Source organism: Brienomyrus brachyistius, chromosome 13 (assembly GCF_023856365.1).
Source record: "Brienomyrus brachyistius isolate T26 chromosome 13, BBRACH_0.4, whole genome shotgun sequence".
Taxonomy (NCBI): domain Eukaryota; kingdom Metazoa; phylum Chordata; class Actinopteri; order Osteoglossiformes; family Mormyridae; genus Brienomyrus; species Brienomyrus brachyistius.
This window is the reverse complement of record NC_064545.1, coordinates 16,446,414-16,464,237: the sequence shown is the minus strand read 5'-3', so window position 1 is coordinate 16,464,237 and position 17,824 is coordinate 16,446,414. Positions and strand designations below refer to the sequence as shown.

Sequence of the window (17,824 nt, the reverse complement as noted above, 5' to 3'; positions counted from 1 at the left end):
AATATGGAAATTAATCATTTGCACGATATGTATTAAAATCCGTAAAATAACTTCACACAACAAATTTTACCGTTAATGTCTTATTGTCACAAAGATGAATGGAATATTTACACGGCAAAAAGTTATTAGTTACAAAAATCCTACATTAATAGAAAACAGAACATTGTTTAAAACCTAAACATTTCGTGGCAGCAAATTACATCTTCTAATTAACAGTTTCTGTATCTTTAATGTATACACCCATTTTATTTATCAGAATAAATTTATTAAAACCGGAGTTAAAAGAACGGAATATCCATAATAACTTTCATACAATTAAGAGAACATACAAGGATAAATCAGTTTAGCATAAAGCTAAATGCTAAAGCTAACATTTCTACGTTTCTCTTTTTTACTCCAGTCCAGTGTTAACGTTAGCCGCGTCTCCCACGGAGCGGTCCGGGCACCGTCTGCCTCCCGTCTCCTCTTGGGTGTGGGACGTGAGTCAGATATTCGTTTCTCTTTTAAGATTTCAGATGGTGTGCGTCTAAACAGATGTCTGTCACGCAGAGGCACTGTGCAAATGACAGTCATTGATGTAACAATAGAATTCATGATCTTAAGCACTGACTAACATCTTTGTTACTTTCATCATAACGTAAGTGTTATCGATGCACTGACAAATCAATGGATAAATTACATGTAAATTCACTGTACATTAGAGGTCTCATTATGTTTTTATAGATACTATGAAAACCATGGTTAGTTACTCCCCTATCATTTCGACAGGGGTGTACAGCATGTGTAAGACTATAACTTGCTACTCACATGAAAAACAAAACTTACCTCTGGGCATACCACTGGGAATTGTCATCTCCAAAGAAGTACCTGTAGACAGACCTGTCAAGATCTTCAAACACATTCTTGTTCAAACACTTATACTCATCTATGTCTTTCAGGTAGTCCTCCACCCCACTGACAAAGTCTGTGAACAGCATCTGATCATGGATGAAGACACCATTGTGGAAGAAGCTGCTGATGAAGCTCTCCAGCTCCTCCCAGTAGTGGAAGTGATCCACCTCTTGCTGAAGATATGTGTAAATAAGCTGGCTGAACTCACTCAGTTGGATGGGGTTGAGTGCTTTATTGAAGAGGCTTGTGAACTCTTGGCTTGCACAGTCAAACACCCCTGAGCATCCCTTAGTTCTTGTGTGAGCTGTCCCTTCTGCGTACACATGAACTCTGATCCCTGGAATCAGTGTTTCCCTGCCTGCCTGAAAGCTCTGCTGCAGGTGGCGACGTTTGTGCGTCCAGGAGACTCCCTCGGCATGGTCCACTGAGCACACGTGCCTTTGGGTGCAGTGTTTCCCTTTGACGTCTCTCCTTTCCAAAGATTTGCTGAGTCCAGGAAGTTCTTTCTTCCTCAAGAAACTCTGTGTCATTTCCTTTAAGTTGTAGAAAGTAGTCATGACATAATCCAAGAACTTTTGGTTTTCCTTGATATCTTCTTTTTCCCTCTTGACCTCCTCCCTGTGATGGTATTCCAGCTCCCCAGAGATGTTCTTCACAAGCTGGAAAACATGCTTGACTTTCCCTACCACGCCACCCTTGGGGACCTTGACTCTGAGCCTCTTGTCCCCCCTTGTCCTCTTGTCCATGTCCTGAACATACAGCCTCTGCCACAGGTCGGAACGCCGCTGCTCGAAGCTCAGCCTCTTCTCCAGCCCCACTAGCCGCGCTTGCAGCATCTCTGTTTCTAGGTCACCTGTCCCCCAGGGGCCCTCGATGTGCCCCCTCAGCTGCCCCAGCTCCTCCTTCAGGAGGCCTGTCACACGCCTCTCCCTGTCCAGCTCCCTATGCAGCACCTGGGCCTCTGCAATCAGCACATCCCGCAGTCCGCGGAACCGGCGCCTGTCCTGGTTCTCCTTGGGCGGGACCGAGCGGACCTCCACGCCCTTCCATTCCAGGTTCCGGATCTGCATGCGCAGGTTACGCAGCTCTTCCTGCAAGGTGGACACCGACTTCTCCTCGCAGACCAGCAGGCTCTTCAGCTGCCGGTTCTCCACAGACAGGTGATCCGGATGTGATGAGGTGTGCCTCTCCTCAGCTTCATGCTTTAGTTTTTTAATAAATAGGTGTTAAAATTTGAACTCTTTCTCAGTTCTTCTCTTTCTCCAAGTACCATGACATGGTTACCTTATGTTTTGTGATAGTTAAGGAGCATATATTACAATTCTGGGCTCCTTGACAAAATGCCGCCTTGGGCCCACCTGACCAATTTCAAGGAATACATAAGTAATAGCATACTACTATACTATTATACTAGTATACTATTTGTGCCTCCTACAGTGCTACCATGTAATTTAAATCAGAAAGCTGAAGTGCAGATTTCAGCTGCAGTGACGCGTCTGTCTGCGCTCTTTACCTGAAACGCCCCCTGCTGGAGTGTGAGCTGAGGGCTGTCCTTCTTTTTCCTGTCTGTGCTCTCAGTGCTGGGTGGGGTCCAGGTGCACTTCTGCTTTGGATCACCCGTTAGATACTCATGCACTTCCTGTAACGGAGGAATTTCTGATGTCCACTTATCTGGGTCAGGGTTATGGGCTGCCTATCAAAAGCAGCACAGGGTACGAGGCTGGGGTACACCCTGAATAGGACGCCAGTCCATCATTGGAGAAACACACACTTGCCATCACAATCATACTCTAATGCAATTTAGAGACACCAGTTGGCCCAACTATATTGTTATGGACTGCAAAAGGAAAGATATCATTCATAAGAATATAATTTAATGAATTAGAAAATGTTTCTTCAGCCAAGGCTGGTGACCTTGCTCGCCATGATACTGCCTCCTCCCTGCTGGTGCCAGGACAACGCTCCTCTCACACCGCTCAGATCTTCCCCCGGGACCATCTCCGCCAGCTCCAGCCCTGGCTCATCTGTGAGTGGAGTAGAGGTTGCCAAAGGTGGGTAGTGCAGCAAATTACATCAGAAGTGCCCCTCCCCACCCCCACCAAACACAGGCCAGACACAGAAAAGGCAAACAAGGGCTCCGTCAGGCCAGGCACAGAAAAGGCAAACGAGGCTCCGTCAGGCCAGGCACAGAAAAGGCAAACGAGGGCTCCGTCAGGCCAGACACAGAAGCCGGCAAACGAGGGCTCCGCCAGGCCAGGCACAGAAACCGGCAAACGCGGGCTCCGCCAGGCCAGGCACAGAAACCGGCAAACGAGGGCTCCGTCAGGCCAGGCACAGAAACCGGCAAACGAGGGCTCCGTCAGGCCAGGCACAGAAAACAGCAAACGAGGGCTCCGTCAGGCCAGGCACAGAAACCGGCAAACGAGGGCTCCGTCAGGCCAGGCACAGAAACCGGCAAACGAGGGCTCCATCAGGCCAGGCACAGAAACCGGCAAACGAGGGCTCCGTCAGGCCAGGCACAGAAACCGGCAAACGAGGGCTCCGTCAGGCCAGGCACAGAAAAGGCAAACGAGGGCTCCGTCAGGCCAGGCACAGAAAAGGCAAACGAGGGCTCCGTCAGGCCAGGCACAGAAACCGGCAAACGAGGGCTCCGTCAGGCCAGGCACAGAAAAGGCAAACGAGGGCTCCGTCAGGCCAGGCACAGAAAAGGCAAACGAGGGCTCCGTCAGGCCAGGCACAGAAAAGGCAAACGAGGGCTCCGTCAGGCCAGGCACAGAAGCCGGCAAACGAGGGCTCCGTCAGGCCAGGCACAGAAACCGGCAAACGAGGGCTCCGTCAGGCCAGACACAGAAACTGGCAAACGAGGGCTCCGTCAGGCCAGGCACAGAAAACAGCAAACGAGGGCTCCGTCAGGCCAGGCACAGAAACCGGCAAACGAGGGCTCCGTCAGGCCAGACACAGAAACTGGCAAACGAGGGCTCCGCCAGGCCAGACACAGATACCGGCAAACGATACATATAATATACATATAATAATTAGTAAACTAATGAACAGAGCGGCACCTTCACCCCCCCCCCTATACCTTGCCTCTCTGATTCTGATTTAACCCCTGGTATATGTAGTTCATGTTACCATGGTAATGATGATGGCGGCAAGGGGCCACTCAGACTTACCATATATTTGCCCTAAGCCCAGGCTGATGGCCAGGATGATGAGCAGGGAGATGCAGATGTTGAGTGCGTGGCGGACGCGCTCCTGGGTCTGCGCCGCCGCATGCGGCTCCTTTGACGGCTGCTCCTCCACCGCCTGCCGCTCCAGCATTTTCATGCCTCCTCCTGCAGGCCCAGCGCTCCCTCCTGTCCTTACCCTGCCCACTTCCATTGCCGCGCTGGATAGCTGCCCTCCTGACTCATTCTCGCTGCCACTGGAGTCTCCAGTAGGAGGCACCGACGGGGATACTGGTGCAGGGACACGCGTACACACACACACAATCAGAGAAACATGGAAAGACAAGTGAAAAAAGGTATTCTATGCAACAGCCCTACACAGTATGTAATATTTTACATGCGTCATTCTAAAATGTTTTCATATTATACATCTTATGGCAGCCACATATAAATAAATGCTTTTCAACTCCCCTTTTTCAGGGGACTATTTTCATTTACAGGCTCTTCCAAAGGAAACTCTCTGGGAAATCCGAGATAAAGTGCCAAAAATACTACAGCGGGAAGAGCGCCGTGGCTGACCAATGGAGGCGAGGCAGCGGCCCGTGCTAAAGCGAGCTCATGTTGCTATCTGGATGGGAGACTGGCTGGGTCACACCACGGTTGTGAAACCCCTGCCACTGGAGAGAGGCTGTCTTCACCCTGACTGAGTCACATGCTGGATGCTTCGAGGTTCACAATGATTAAAACAAGCTCCCTGTATCCTACTGAAACTCTGCATTTCACATCCGACTTAGGAAAAGGAAAAGCAACAAATTGGGTTTTTATTAAGCCCATATGAAATGCAGGCGAACTTGGATGTTATGGGGGAGGGGCAAGTTTAAGGACAGGCCTCCCACTGGCCCTAACTGAGTTTACAGTGAATATGAAGCAAGTAAACTTTGAGCCGGAAAAGCAGTGGAGCAGCACTGCTCTGGTTTGGCCCAGTGCTTGAGGCCTTACGATTTGCATGATTATGTTAGAGAGTAAAAAGCCCGTTTTACGCGTCGCTCAGCTCATCTGCCCAAGGGCGTTAATAGAGTCACTGTCGCAAAGGACTGGATTTTTGACAACACATTAATGTCGCGGTGAATCATCCCACTGAAGGCGTGTCACATGAGATCGTCTGGGCGAGTTCAGCACGGTGTCAGATTCACTGCGGGTCTACGCTGACCATGTCGACCTGAGCGGGTGTCAAGCAGGTGCCCTTTCGGACGCAATCAGCTGCCCAAGTTGCTCAGGCCTTCTGGAAAGTTCCACGGACTGCATAACGCGGCTGCACTTACATGACCACACCACAGACAGTCGTTTCATCTGTGTACTGAACTGAACGTACATCAACAGTCGTATTTCAATTGGCCATCAGTTATCGTTAAAAAAAAGGGGTGTCTGGGGGGGTTACCTTAATAAGTAATATGCACCCCCCCATAACAAAGGAAACTACATGCCATGCCAGTTTTTTCGTAATGTGTAGGCAAACTGCCACAAGTAATTGGTCACTTCAAATACTTCCTGTGACAAACACTGCTGCGTACCCTGGTATGTTGCCGGGGTGGGGGGGGGGGTTGGAGTTGGGGGATAAGACAAGATATCACCTACGGGTCTCCACAGTACTGAAGTAACAGCTGATGGAGCCGCCCAGGAGTTCCTCGCTGTCTGGCTCCGCCCAAAGCTCCTCTGACCCCCCCCACGCCTCATGGCCTGCCAGCCCCCCCGGCTCTTGCTCGATGACGTCCGGCTCGTCAGTCCTTGAGCACAACATCGTGGCCTCACCCGTCTCCACATTTCCCAGAGCCTGAGGAAAACAAGTAAGACGTATTCTTAATGGTAACCGGTTCATCTGGAACTGTTGCATAAGTAATAGTACAAACCACTGACATGTCATTATGGGCCTGGTCGGAACGATGACTTAACCTGTACAACAGAGAGCCTTTCTTCCCTCTGGCAGTCATCGGGAGCTGCATCAGCTGAAATCAGATATCTATGAATACTTCAGTCTGCCAGCATTACGGAAAAGCTACTACAGACACTTACTACCAGTTCTCTAGTACTTGTCGTTTACTTAAATCACATACGTTCCTATTTATTACAACTATAATATTTAAATTAACAGTAGGAGAATTACTTCTCCTAAGAGCCAGGAATATAACTGCTAAGGACACTGACCAGCTGTGACCCCTGCTTCCTCGTGCCTCTCCTGCGTCGTGGGACGGTCCGCACTGTGACTCTCGTCCTCACCCTCTCCATCGAGCGCCTCGACATCCAAGCCCTGACAATCACAGCACACAGTACAGGGCCTCTTCATCCTCACCTGAGCTCGTCTGCCAAAAGAACGGGGACCTTGGCCCCTCTCACCTCATTCCACACCGACATCTCAGCCTTCAGACAGACACCAAAACCACTCACTGCGGTTGTTTGTATAACACAGGAAGTCGACATTGGCCTATGTACAGAAGGTGCTATTGAACGCATTTCAGCAGAAAGGAAGTCACTGCGATGTTTCTTGTCAACCATCAGCATATTAAAAAGATTCATAAACACACATCTTCTAACCAGTCATACTGGTCAGGGTGACCTACAGCCTGTTCCAGCACAGGCTGGGGTCACCTTAGATCAGACGCTAAATAAAAAAATATTTAAAAAAATAAAGCACGTCTTTGGACTGCAAGAGGACACCCACGTGACTAATGGAGAACACGCAAACTCCACACAGAGAGGAAACGGGACTGAATTCCCAGATCTGGCAGGACCATAATGCCCCCTCTGTCACAAACATTGCAATTCTGCACATTCAACATGCGGCATTATTCTTAACCGATTTTTAAGACGTATATAATATTCAGCCACCGACGAATGATAATTTAGCAGCATTGAAGACGAGAAACAACCGTCCAGTACACGAGCATAATGCTTTCTGTCATGCTCGGTGTGCAGTCAGTGAGCGATCACGGGTTAGATTTGGTTGTATGCGTATTTGTTTGAATGGGTTAAAGAAATTATATTCATGACTAAGCCAACTGAGTTTAGAGAGTAAAAAATGCCATTAGATGTCAAAGCAGTGATGTGACTACCATGTCCAGCTTAGAGTCTGTCGTCGTTACCATTCAATCCTATTCCTCTGCATCTGCCCGAATAATGACGGGAAACAACGGCGTACCTCGCTGCCGATGAAGGTCCATCCTTCGGAGGACTCCGATTCACTCGAGCTATCGGACATCTTTACACCCACTGTGAAGGCAAGGTGCAGTCCACTGTCAAGGGGCTATGCCGGCTCTACTTGGGGGACGCCCCCCTTATCTGACAGCTTTTATAGACTTACAGCTACATAGACGTGCTTGAGCCTTGTTTTGATAGAAAAAAATCCAAGCTGATGCAACCAAGAACCAAGTATGAAATGACCAGGTCATTGCCGACAGTTTTAATAATCAGGTTTGATGCGTTTCTCAGCGCAGTGTGTATGCTGCCTATTCATATATGACTATCTACGATAGAGGCCTTGGAACTAAATAAAATAAAATTTAAAAAACTCAAACTTCGTGTTTAATATAAAAAATGCATGTTTACCACAATTAAATTAATCGAAATCGCCGGGTTTTCTGAATATATTCTTGACCCACGCTGTAAGCTTTAAGTCTCAATGATTCATTACTTTCATGCAAATAATTATTTCGTACAGTTACCTTGAGCTCCTGCGTATGGAGTGAGTAATCTGTTCTGAAATCAGTTCCATGAAATAATCCGAGTCCTCACTGCAGCGCCGCCCTGATTGTCACCGTCAATAATAACGAAGCGGACCAGATACTCATTTTGGTGCCATCAAAGCAGAAGTGAGTCGCTAAAGAGTGTTTGCAGGGAACTGTAATACTCATGCGATTTTCTGTGTAACTTTACAGCTTTTACAGATGTGAAAACGATCCGCGTGTGGGACAGGCGCTGCTGTCGCTCAAAGTGCGCTGCTCCGACTCACGCTGAGCTGCGGCGTTATTTCTTTATTATAACGTGTTTTATAGCATGATATTGACAACCAAGAAATAGTACTAAGAGACAAAAAGACATGCTTTCCATAGTTACGTGCTTTTATTATTATTTTTTAAATTTTTATAAGTTGGCCTACTTAGGATAAAGTTATACTTGGTCTTAGCGCTATATTATTATAGTAAATAAACACTGCCAAACATCAGGCTACACAATCCACAATGTATTAACTGAACCTACCCAAGATCGCGGATAGATACCCAGTGTATTGTCATTTCAGTCTAACATTGAATATGGACTAAGGAAGGATAGTTTCACGCATCTGTTTATTATTCGAAAACAGTTTATTTCCATTTCCGATATAAAATACAAAATTCCATACCGAGTTTTTAATTAGCGTTTTGCAGGTGATCAGTTTTTGATTCCTGCACATGACAAGCATCCGTAACTCTGAATTATTTGAGAATTTCTTCTGAAACCCTGTTCAAAATAACATCAGCCAGCAATATGAATTCCGGGTACTAATTTTAATTTGGTATTTACTTCGGAGTTCTTGCGCGCTTGATAAACCACCTTCTGTTCTCGTGTTTTTCTTCCGTGACTTTTAGTGAGTCTGACTTTCATCAAATTATATCTTGTCATCATCTGTGCCAAATCACCTTAGTGACAGGCAAGTTCAGAGAAACTGCTTCTGCGGCGCAGTAACCTGAGAATGTCACGGTCAGTAATCAAGGGCCAAGTGATCAAACCAATAAGGGAAAAGCATTTACTCAATAAGGCCTCCTTGCAATGGAGTTCAGGGTGATCCGTAAGTTGAAAAATAATCAAATAAACATTTACACAGGCAGACTTAATTTAAAATAATGAAAATACATACTCCGTTATATCAAAAACAGACGTTATATACCGTCCATTATGACGTGAAATAACCAGAGAGAAACATACAAGTTAGAGATGGAAAGTCACATAAGCAGCCGGACATTACACCCTTGGTTAAGAGCTGATACTTTAATATTACCTTCCACACATTTTCTGTTCCTCATCTGGAAACGCAGTTTGTCCAGTCTAGTGCTGCTTTGCTTAGTAATGTACGTAAGTATAGGACTGAATACATGACTAATTTCAATATAAGTAATGAAACGGGGAATCTATTTATATATTTATATAATGCCCCTAAAGAGAGAAGATAGCGTCTACTTTAAAGCACGTTTTAACCCTACAAATATAAATAGGTTATATGCCAGATCGTACGCCGCATGTGCTCTGGAGCGTCACTGTCCCTAATCTGATTTTAGCAGCTTAGACCTAAGGAAAGGTTCAGCGTTAAGTGAGGGCGGTAACAGATGTGGAGGCCGAGCAACACGATTCACGAGAAGCTGACAAAGTGGTTCATGAAAAGGCTGCGTCGGACACCCTTCTCCCGTCAGAGAAAATTCATTGTAAATAAGGATGAGGAGGGGGGGGGGCTTGATTTAATATATGGATGGCATACACTTTCTATTGATCACCTCTCAGAAACAGATCGATATTATTGATCTGCATTATGGATGCATACTTGTTACCTAGGGTTAATTTTCATATTGATTTTTTGCAAAAGCTCACCCCATGCAAGGGGGCGTATTTAAACAATCATGCAGGACGAAAACCTCTGCACCGTTTTTAATGAAAAGCTTTATTTAAATTGTGCATTTAACCATAACAATCAGTTAATATCCTTTTGGCTTTAATTAGAGCAAGACTTAAAGCAAAAATATTATATACCGCAATTAACAATTGTAAGGAAAGACAACGCTTACTTCAACACTTGACCAAAATTAAAGAAACTAATAAACAAAAGCATAAAATAATCGCATAAGCAGAGTTACATTCAGAAGTAGAGACTGGTGGCTGTTTTTCGGTGGCAGCAGAGAACGTTTCCCAACCCAGTCCTCGGGGAACCGCGGAAAGTCCACGGTTTTGCTTCCTGTCAGCTCCCAGCGTACCTATACCAGGTATTCGGTGTTCCTGATTAGCTGGGAGGGAGCCAAAACGTGGACTGTCCGGGGTTCCCCGAAGACTGGGTTGGGAAACGCTGGCATAAAAGATGTTGGACTCGAACTGCCCCATACACACAGACACCTCTCTGCCATTTGGAAACGGCGGGCACAGACTCGCTATGGGCGTGGCTGAGTTTGTGGCTCCACCCCACACCAACAGCCAGTCACATATTCAAATCCCTTCCAATTCACAAAATTTGAAAAGCAAACGACACACGAAAAACATAAAATTCCTTTTGAAATAAAAATAAAACCTGAATAGGTACAGCCATTTGCTTTGTCTCGAACTTTAAGGCTGTTTGCTCATTTTCGTAAGCAGGGATCCTACGCAGAGCTGACCAACCTGCATTTTTCTAAAATTACACCTAAGCTCTGAAGTGCACATATTTTTAAATCTTCGGATGGATAAAATATGTAGTAATAGGTCAGTGTATGCAGGCAGGGTATCTGCACAGCAATGATTCACTGTAAATACAGTGAAAACCGTAAAATCCACAATGAAACCCAGACAAACATGAACAGCATTAGAGGACTCCGACTACTGGGCACCACTTCTCACTTTCTCCAGTTTGACATGAGTACAATAGTGACAGCCGGGTGAAGTGCGTCGATGGGTCAACAACGAACACAAGTGAACCTTCCGTTTTCAGTTTGTTGCATCATGGTCAAGACGTATATCTATTGGTTTGACAGGGAATTTTAATCATCACGAACCGACAAAACATCTGATAAAGATATATGCCTACAAACTAACATGTGACAGTGACAAAAATCTTTGGTTTACATTGTTTGCTTCTCAAAAGAAATAAACTGATTGTTTTGCTCTCCATGCAAAGGTGAAACCTTCAGAAAGTGGGAAAAACAGAGAATGAGGAAAATATGTACAAAATACAGAGATAATGTTCAATATAAATCCGGACCAAAGCATAAAAATCACCATTATTGTAATGACCCAGTTCTTGAAGGCATTTGGTTATTTGGGTTTAGCTGCATGATAGATTCCTGCCGGCGTGCTGGGTCACGTGACAGGACACGCACAGGGCATCGTTCTGCTCTTGGTGTCGTACTGCAGCTCAACTGTAGTTCATTCTTTGGTTTGGCGAGTGGAGCTTTCGGTGCGAGTCTCCCCAAGCCAACATAAAAACCACAACAAGCCAAACCAAAGGTAGGAGGCAAACGTTCTTTGGAGGATAGCATTCTGTCTCTGCAGCACGCTAGCTGTCGCTACAAACGGAAACGTAACACTACCGTGAGAATTAAGTACTCTACGTTAAAGAATCGGAAATTTCAAGACACGAATTCCTACACATTGCGCACAAAGTAGTACAAAGGAGACAAAATATATAGACATCTGTCTTTGGAGGACTTTTGATAGTTCTATTAACTGTTAGGTTTCATTAGTTGAATTATACACCCAAACACACTTTTGATTTTCGACAAACATTCTGTACATTTCTCCTATTAACACATCGGAAAGGTCTTCTCCAGAGCAATCACACTTTGGTATCAAAATCTTCCCTCTCCCCCCGCTCACCTGCATTGTGGATTCTGTGATACCCGAAGGAGCCTTTCCAAATAAGGCCATTTTTAAAGCTTTTAAGGTCTGCTGTGCCGAACATGTCGGAACAGCCTGTTTTTGGTTACTTCTTAAGGTATTTAAGGGGTGAAGAAAAATAACCAAAAGACAAACAAAAATGGCTATTAATCAACTCAAAAAGGTGTGTTTTGCACAGGAGAACGTGGAACCCGCAGGTTCTAACTTCATTATAGGCACAAGGCCAACAAACACGAGCAGTATATTGTAGTACATACCTAAGTACAGCAACAACCTTGCTCCCTGAGGTTAAGAAAATAACACTGAAGTAGAGGTAGCATAACCATATTAGAAAAAATGCAGCCACATTGTATGGACAGAATCCTTTTGCTCAAGCTGGATTCCTCATAAGGTTCCTGTTGGTGCATTTAAATAGCCGGAGATGACAGCATTGCTCTAACAAGGCAAGGCGTACCACCGGAATGCGTCCCTGTAGACCATGCTCGCCGCCGGGCCTTGGTCTGCAGTCATATTCACATCCTCGGAACGCACGGTGGTTATGATGGATTGCTGACGTTTGCTGACATGCGGCTCCAATCGAACGCGAGCAGGGTTCACATCCAGCACCCTTGTGACTGCCTGGCATTGCTTTCAGCCCAGCTGATTCTGAAGGCTCAGACGAAGAACGAACCAAAACACCTTCATATTCACCAACCAAAGAGCTTAGCTAGGAGCAAGACATCTTAAACACCTGAGGTAGCCATTATTATAGATCAGTAAAAACAAATATGACAATTTCTCACTTCAGAACAAAAAATGTCTATATATATATATATATATATATATATATATATATATATATATATATATATATATATATATATATATATATATATATATATATATATATATATACACACACATACATACATACATACATACACATATACATATACATATATACATATATATACATATATACATATATATACATATATACATATATACATATATATATATATACATATATACATATATATATATATACATATATACATATATACATATATACATATATACATATATATATATATATATATATACATATATACATATATACATATATATATATATATATATATATATATATATATATATATATATATACACACACATATACATATATATATAAAAATCACATAATTCGGGTAAAAGGGGTTTTTAAATATACTAAAAGTAGCGTTTACCATGCAGTAAACTGAGGTAGAAGGTGAGCGAACGGGACTAAGGCAGTCAGTCCCCGGCAGTCCAGTGATACACTCTCTGTAGGCAGTTCTCACATCTTTGGTAACATTCATGGTGGGTGAGATTAAGACATACAAACATTTAGAACAAAGACAAAGATAGACAAAGACTAAAGGACTTCATCTCAGAGAACGATCCTCTGACAGACTGGGCCCCCCAATGCTGCAGAATATTTTTCCTTCTCTTGGGGTTCCTGCTCGTTGTCCATTAGAACAGCTGTTTGGGGGGTTGGAGTGCATGACGTGGGGGGGGGGTGTCAGTTTCTACATCACAGAGGATGTACTTGGTCGGTTGCATGCAGACTCTGCTGCGAGGGCTGAGAGGCCATCTTGGTGAGGTTTTCCATCTCCACCACTAGGTGGGGCTGCTCTCCTTCACTGCAGGCTCCGGCCTCTTTCACGCCGAGCGACAGCGGCGGTGTGTCGGCCATGTTGCCCAAGTCAGCCTCGTCGTGCGAGTAGTGCCCCGAGTCGCCTGTGCCCTCGCTGCCTTGGGACCCCTCCGTCTCTCCCGGTCGCCCAAACCCAGGTCCTGTGGGGGTGTTCCTGCCTAGGTACGAGGGAGACCCCTGCTCATACCTCAAGACTGTAGTAGCCAGCTGATAGGAGCACCTGCTGTAGCTTCTCTTCTGGGTCTTCCATGGGGGAGGGGGGACACACCGAAAATCAGAATGAGAAGAGGCCCGTCAACAACAGAACGCGCCCCCCACCCGGGCCCGGGCCCAGAGCTCCTTACCGGCTCCTTCGTGGACTTCTGCTTCCCCTCATTACTGACAAACCACCACATGTTCCTCCTCAGCCTGCTGGGCTTCACGGGACCGGAGCCGTTCACCATCATGTCCGTTCCCCCCTGAAGCACACAGTGTCATTCTGTCAGCTTCGGTCTCACACAGACCCACGCGATAACCTAGCGAATGCGGAGAGTGCCGCTGTGCGGGGGCCTCCTGCTCCCCCCCAGCGGCGCCGCTTACTTTAGCGTCGATGAAATGGTGGGCCGTCGCCAGCACCAGGGCCTCCGCACTGTCTGTCTGTTCTTCAGCCCTCGGGGGGGGTGCATTCTGGAGTGAGCTCCCTTGCCTGGCCGTCTTAGGGGCAAAGAATTTCCTGGAGAGAAGCAATCATATAAAACTCATAAGCAATAAATATTGTACATGTGCATTGCTACAAAATATCTACTGTACAATGTCAGTAAAAAGCAAAAGCACTCAAGGTACAAACATTATACCCCGAATAGTACAGAAATGTTCCTCAAAAAAGGTACATTTACCTACAGATAAAGGTACAACTGGCAGGTACAACTACCTTGAGGGTACAGCCCCAGTGACAAGTAATTGTACCCTCAAAGGTATCATTTGATACTTATATTTCTGACAGTATAGAAGATTGAAGTTTGGCTAGCGGGTACTTGGAGTAGGATTTTCTAAGCCAGTCGTCAAGGGCTGCATCGAGTTGGTTACACATTCACATGTCACATGGCAGGCCTTCCTATCTCCCCCACATCCCCAGCCCACAGCACTGCAGCCATAAACTGCCAGCTCTGCCATGTGCCACCATACCGGGATTTGCTCTTGTATAAGAGGATGAGAGCACAGAGGAGGATGCAGCCCAACGCGATGGACACTCCCACCACGATGCCCATCATGGACTTCTGGTCCATGTAGAAGAAGCCATCGGAAAAGGCTGCAAGACAGAGGTCTCCTGTCAACACACTGACTGGTAACCAGTGTTATACTCTGGACCCGCAACAATGGTCTACCACTTCTCCAGACACAATCTGAGAGGTTTTACTCCTAGATTAACATTTTAATCATCGTATTACAATGAACACCAAATGTATTAAATGAGCACCAATTGCACAAGTTTGCATTCTAGGTCAATGATATATGTGATGCATGGAACCGCCATGACATTCAAATCCAATGAGGGTTTAAGTAGCACATGCCATACAGGTACAGCCAGAGACCAGCATGCAGGACGCGGCCGGCTGACCTTTAGCTAGAGCCGTGGCATCGTAGCGGCCGGAGTTCTGCTTCGCCTGCGAGCCCATCGGAAGCACAGCCAACTCCACCTCTCTGGAGAAGGGTCCGTCTCCCACCTGGTTCGAGGCAGAGATCCGCACCAGGTAGACGTTTCCGGGCAGCAGGTTCTCCAGCAGGGCCATGGTGTTGGTCCCTGCAGGCAGGAGGTGGGATCAGTGACGCCCCCATCTACACCTGGGCTGCGGAAACCATTTTCCCTTTGGGGAGTGCTTTTCTGCAGCAGCTCTTTCAGGGCGGGGCTCTCCGAAACCAGTATTTACAGGGCCGACACCAAAAGAACCTCACCGGTCACCAGATATACCACACGGTTGGAGAAAACCAAAAACAGGTAGTGAACAGTTAGCAGGGGTTAGTGAGAAAAGCATTACAATCACAATGCAGGACTGAAGAGACTCAACATAATAAGGGGTAACAGGGATCTCCATCAGATCCTCCATTTTCTAAACAGAAATAGCCCGTGGATTGCCAGTGAGCCACTGGTCACAGCCCGTCCGCTTTTGCTCTCACCTTCCCTCTGCAACACCTGCCACTCACCGGCCACCCAGGCCTGGCGCGAGGCGTACAGGATGGTGTACCGAGTCACTGCAAGGTTGGGCTCCTCCGGCTGCTTCCAGGAGACCAGAGCCGTGTCACTCTCAATCAGGGTGACCTTCACGCTGGACGGCGGCAGAGTGGGGGCTGCACAGAGACACGGGACACGCTCGCCGTCAGCAGGATGCGGCGCGACACCAAGCACTTAGTTGGTGCCTCGGATAATCCAGTGCACAGACTATTGCTCTTCCGTCAAGTTCGAAGTGGCCACAGTAAATGAGCCTGGGTTCTTGTCAGGTTTGGTCTTTCCTAAAAGGTGCAGCCCTGGTACAGTTTTGTTCTCCAAGGGACAAATGGCACTGAAGCCCCCCCCCAATGCTATAAAATGCTCCCGAGTCCATTTCTGTACCTTAAAAGGTGCATTTATTCACAGCTGGGGTACAATTGGCACAGCACTAAGACATGCAATTGAACCCTCAAAAGGTACTTCCCCCCCCACCCCCAAGCCACACAGCTGATCCTATGTTAGCACTTTTTGGGCTGGAGACTCCAGGGAGGAGGTGCTGACCTTCGGGAAGCGTAGTCTGGAACGCCACGGCACTCCACGGGCTGGCCAGCTGGTCTACGTGGAGCCGCACAGCAAACTCATACTTTGTGTTGGGCTCTAACCCACGGATGAGCAGAGCCTGCTCTTTACTGTTTGGGGGTGGGGGGGGGGGGGGGGGGGGGGTAAAGAATTAGTGATACGCAGTAACCTCACGCTCATGCATTTTGCAGGGAGACTGCTGCATTTAACACTGCAACACAGCCTGCAGACCACACACACACACACGCACAGACCGCCAATGCACTCTTGGTAGTAAACCTTCAAGCTGCCGGTTCCAATTCCTGTTTCTCTACCATTATTACATCACTCTACTTCCTGTATAGATCCGTAGATTAGCTAGACGGAAAACAACTAGAGCAATGCTGTTTGACCTGGCCGTAAGCAGCGATTCTGCCGGGCTCTACATGGGTCTATGCTGGTGACAGGGGCATCACACTCACGTCTGCAGGTAGAGCACCAGCGAGGCGTTCTGCAAGCCGACGGGGTGACAGCGAACCGTGTAGCTTACGGCCTGTCCGACGGTGAAGGCGGGGGGGTCCCACCGCAGATATACCGCTGTCGAGCTGTTGGCCGTGGCATGCAGGCGATGGGGGGGCGGAGGGGGAGGTACCATGCGATCGCGGACCGCTAATAAAACAAAGAGAGCATTACTTAAATGAATAGTAAAAATCGATCAAGACCTACACCAGGAAAACAGGCAGTGCATATCAATGAAGGTGCAGCATAAATTAGAATTCATCTGATGTCTGTCCTTATAAGCAGAGGTGAAAAGTTCAGGTCCAGAAAAGTACAAATCCAGGCCAAGGTTTGGTTTCAGCCAACTGGCTGAGCATATGGAGTCACAGTCAGAGTATTCAACTGGTCGGTTGAAACAAAACCTTGGTCTGGATTTGTACTTTTTTGGACCTGAACCTGTCTTTCTGCATCTGCTAATAGGTTAGAGTGGATTTTAATTAAACATGCATCATTAGTGAAATCAGGCTGGATATGAGGGTGAGCTTACAGACACATCCAGGCGTGCTGGCTGTCTGGTCAGCCTGGTAGCCGGCCCCCGCGATACTGTAGGCAAGCAGCTTAATGTGGTACTTCCTCCTTGGATCTGTAAGGAAAATCAAATCAAAAAGCATATTTCTATGTATTCAATTTCGCAGCAAAGTCAACTTCGGAAAATGCATTTTGAATCACTTTTTTTTCCTTGTTATGCAGAATCGATCAGATTAGCTTATATAGGACGATTGCGTTAGCGGGAATTTCATGAAATGCTTATTTAAACAGCTCCGTATTTTCCCATCCAATTGCAGAAAAGCGCCTGTCTCAGGACTTAATCACACCGTTTATTTTATAGCCAAGTCCCTTGTGAGCGCGAATTTGGCTCAAGACTTCCACCTAGTGTTTAAAAGCAGAACAGATTTTCTGTTGCCTTTACTGTGCTTAGTGGGGTAGAGCGGAGGTTAGGTGAGGGTGGTCAATGGGTGGCGTGACAGATGCGAAGTGGCAAGACTCCGGGCCCTGCCCTGGGATGCTCGCCTGACAAAGAGAGCCTCTCCATCCATCATACTGTCATTCTGCTTTTTGGTAGCACAAAAAGAAGGGTGCTCGGCTGTGCAGGAAACGGTCAAATGAGGGGGGGGGGGGGGGGTTTGGAAGTGGACAAAGGGCTCCCTGAAAGAGAGAGAGAGAGAGCAAGGGGTCGGAGAGAGAGAG

At 46.7% G+C, this 17,824-nt stretch overlaps 2 protein-coding genes across 3 annotated transcripts in view; both read right to left on the bottom strand.

The window, feature by feature from the left end:
• Nucleotides 1–64: 64 nt before the first annotated feature.
• Nucleotides 65–7,975, bottom strand: LOC125706261 (cell cycle progression protein 1-like). 2 transcript variants are annotated; one of them, XM_048972859.1, is made up of 10 exons: nt 7,775–7,975; nt 7,252–7,322; nt 6,261–6,363; nt 6,009–6,061; nt 5,694–5,889; nt 4,065–4,349; nt 2,806–2,915; nt 2,405–2,530; nt 826–2,093; nt 65–554 (listed from the first exon to the last, which is right to left on the bottom strand). In XM_048972859.1, the coding sequence occupies exons 2-10, from the start codon at nt 7,309–7,311 to the stop codon at nt 542–544; spliced, it is 2,214 nt and encodes a 737-aa protein (XP_048828816.1). In that variant the 5' UTR covers nt 7,312–7,322; nt 7,775–7,975; the 3' UTR covers nt 65–541. The 2 variants fall into 2 exon arrangements, with proteins under 2 accessions (XP_048828816.1, XP_048828817.1); XM_048972860.1 differs by lacking the exon at nt 7,775–7,975 and having other exon boundaries at nt 6,261–6,415.
• Nucleotides 7,976–12,841: 4,866 nt separating this feature from the next.
• The window catches only part of LOC125706206 (protogenin A-like), a 35,233-nt gene continuing 30,250 nt past the window's right edge, over nt 12,842–17,824 (bottom strand). The window contains exons 11-19 of the mRNA XM_048972785.1: nt 17,124–17,219; nt 16,561–16,747; nt 16,082–16,209; nt 15,490–15,660; nt 14,933–15,115; nt 14,500–14,623; nt 13,915–14,047; nt 13,680–13,793; nt 12,842–13,578 (exon numbers count right to left, since the gene is read on the bottom strand). Coding sequence (XP_048828742.1) covers nt 13,213–13,578; nt 13,680–13,793; nt 13,915–14,047; nt 14,500–14,623; nt 14,933–15,115; nt 15,490–15,660; nt 16,082–16,209; nt 16,561–16,747; nt 17,124–17,219 — 1,502 coding nt within the window. The 3' untranslated portion in view covers nt 12,842–13,212. The remainder of the gene's footprint in view (nt 13,579–13,679; nt 13,794–13,914; nt 14,048–14,499; nt 14,624–14,932; nt 15,116–15,489; nt 15,661–16,081; nt 16,210–16,560; nt 16,748–17,123; nt 17,220–17,824) is intronic.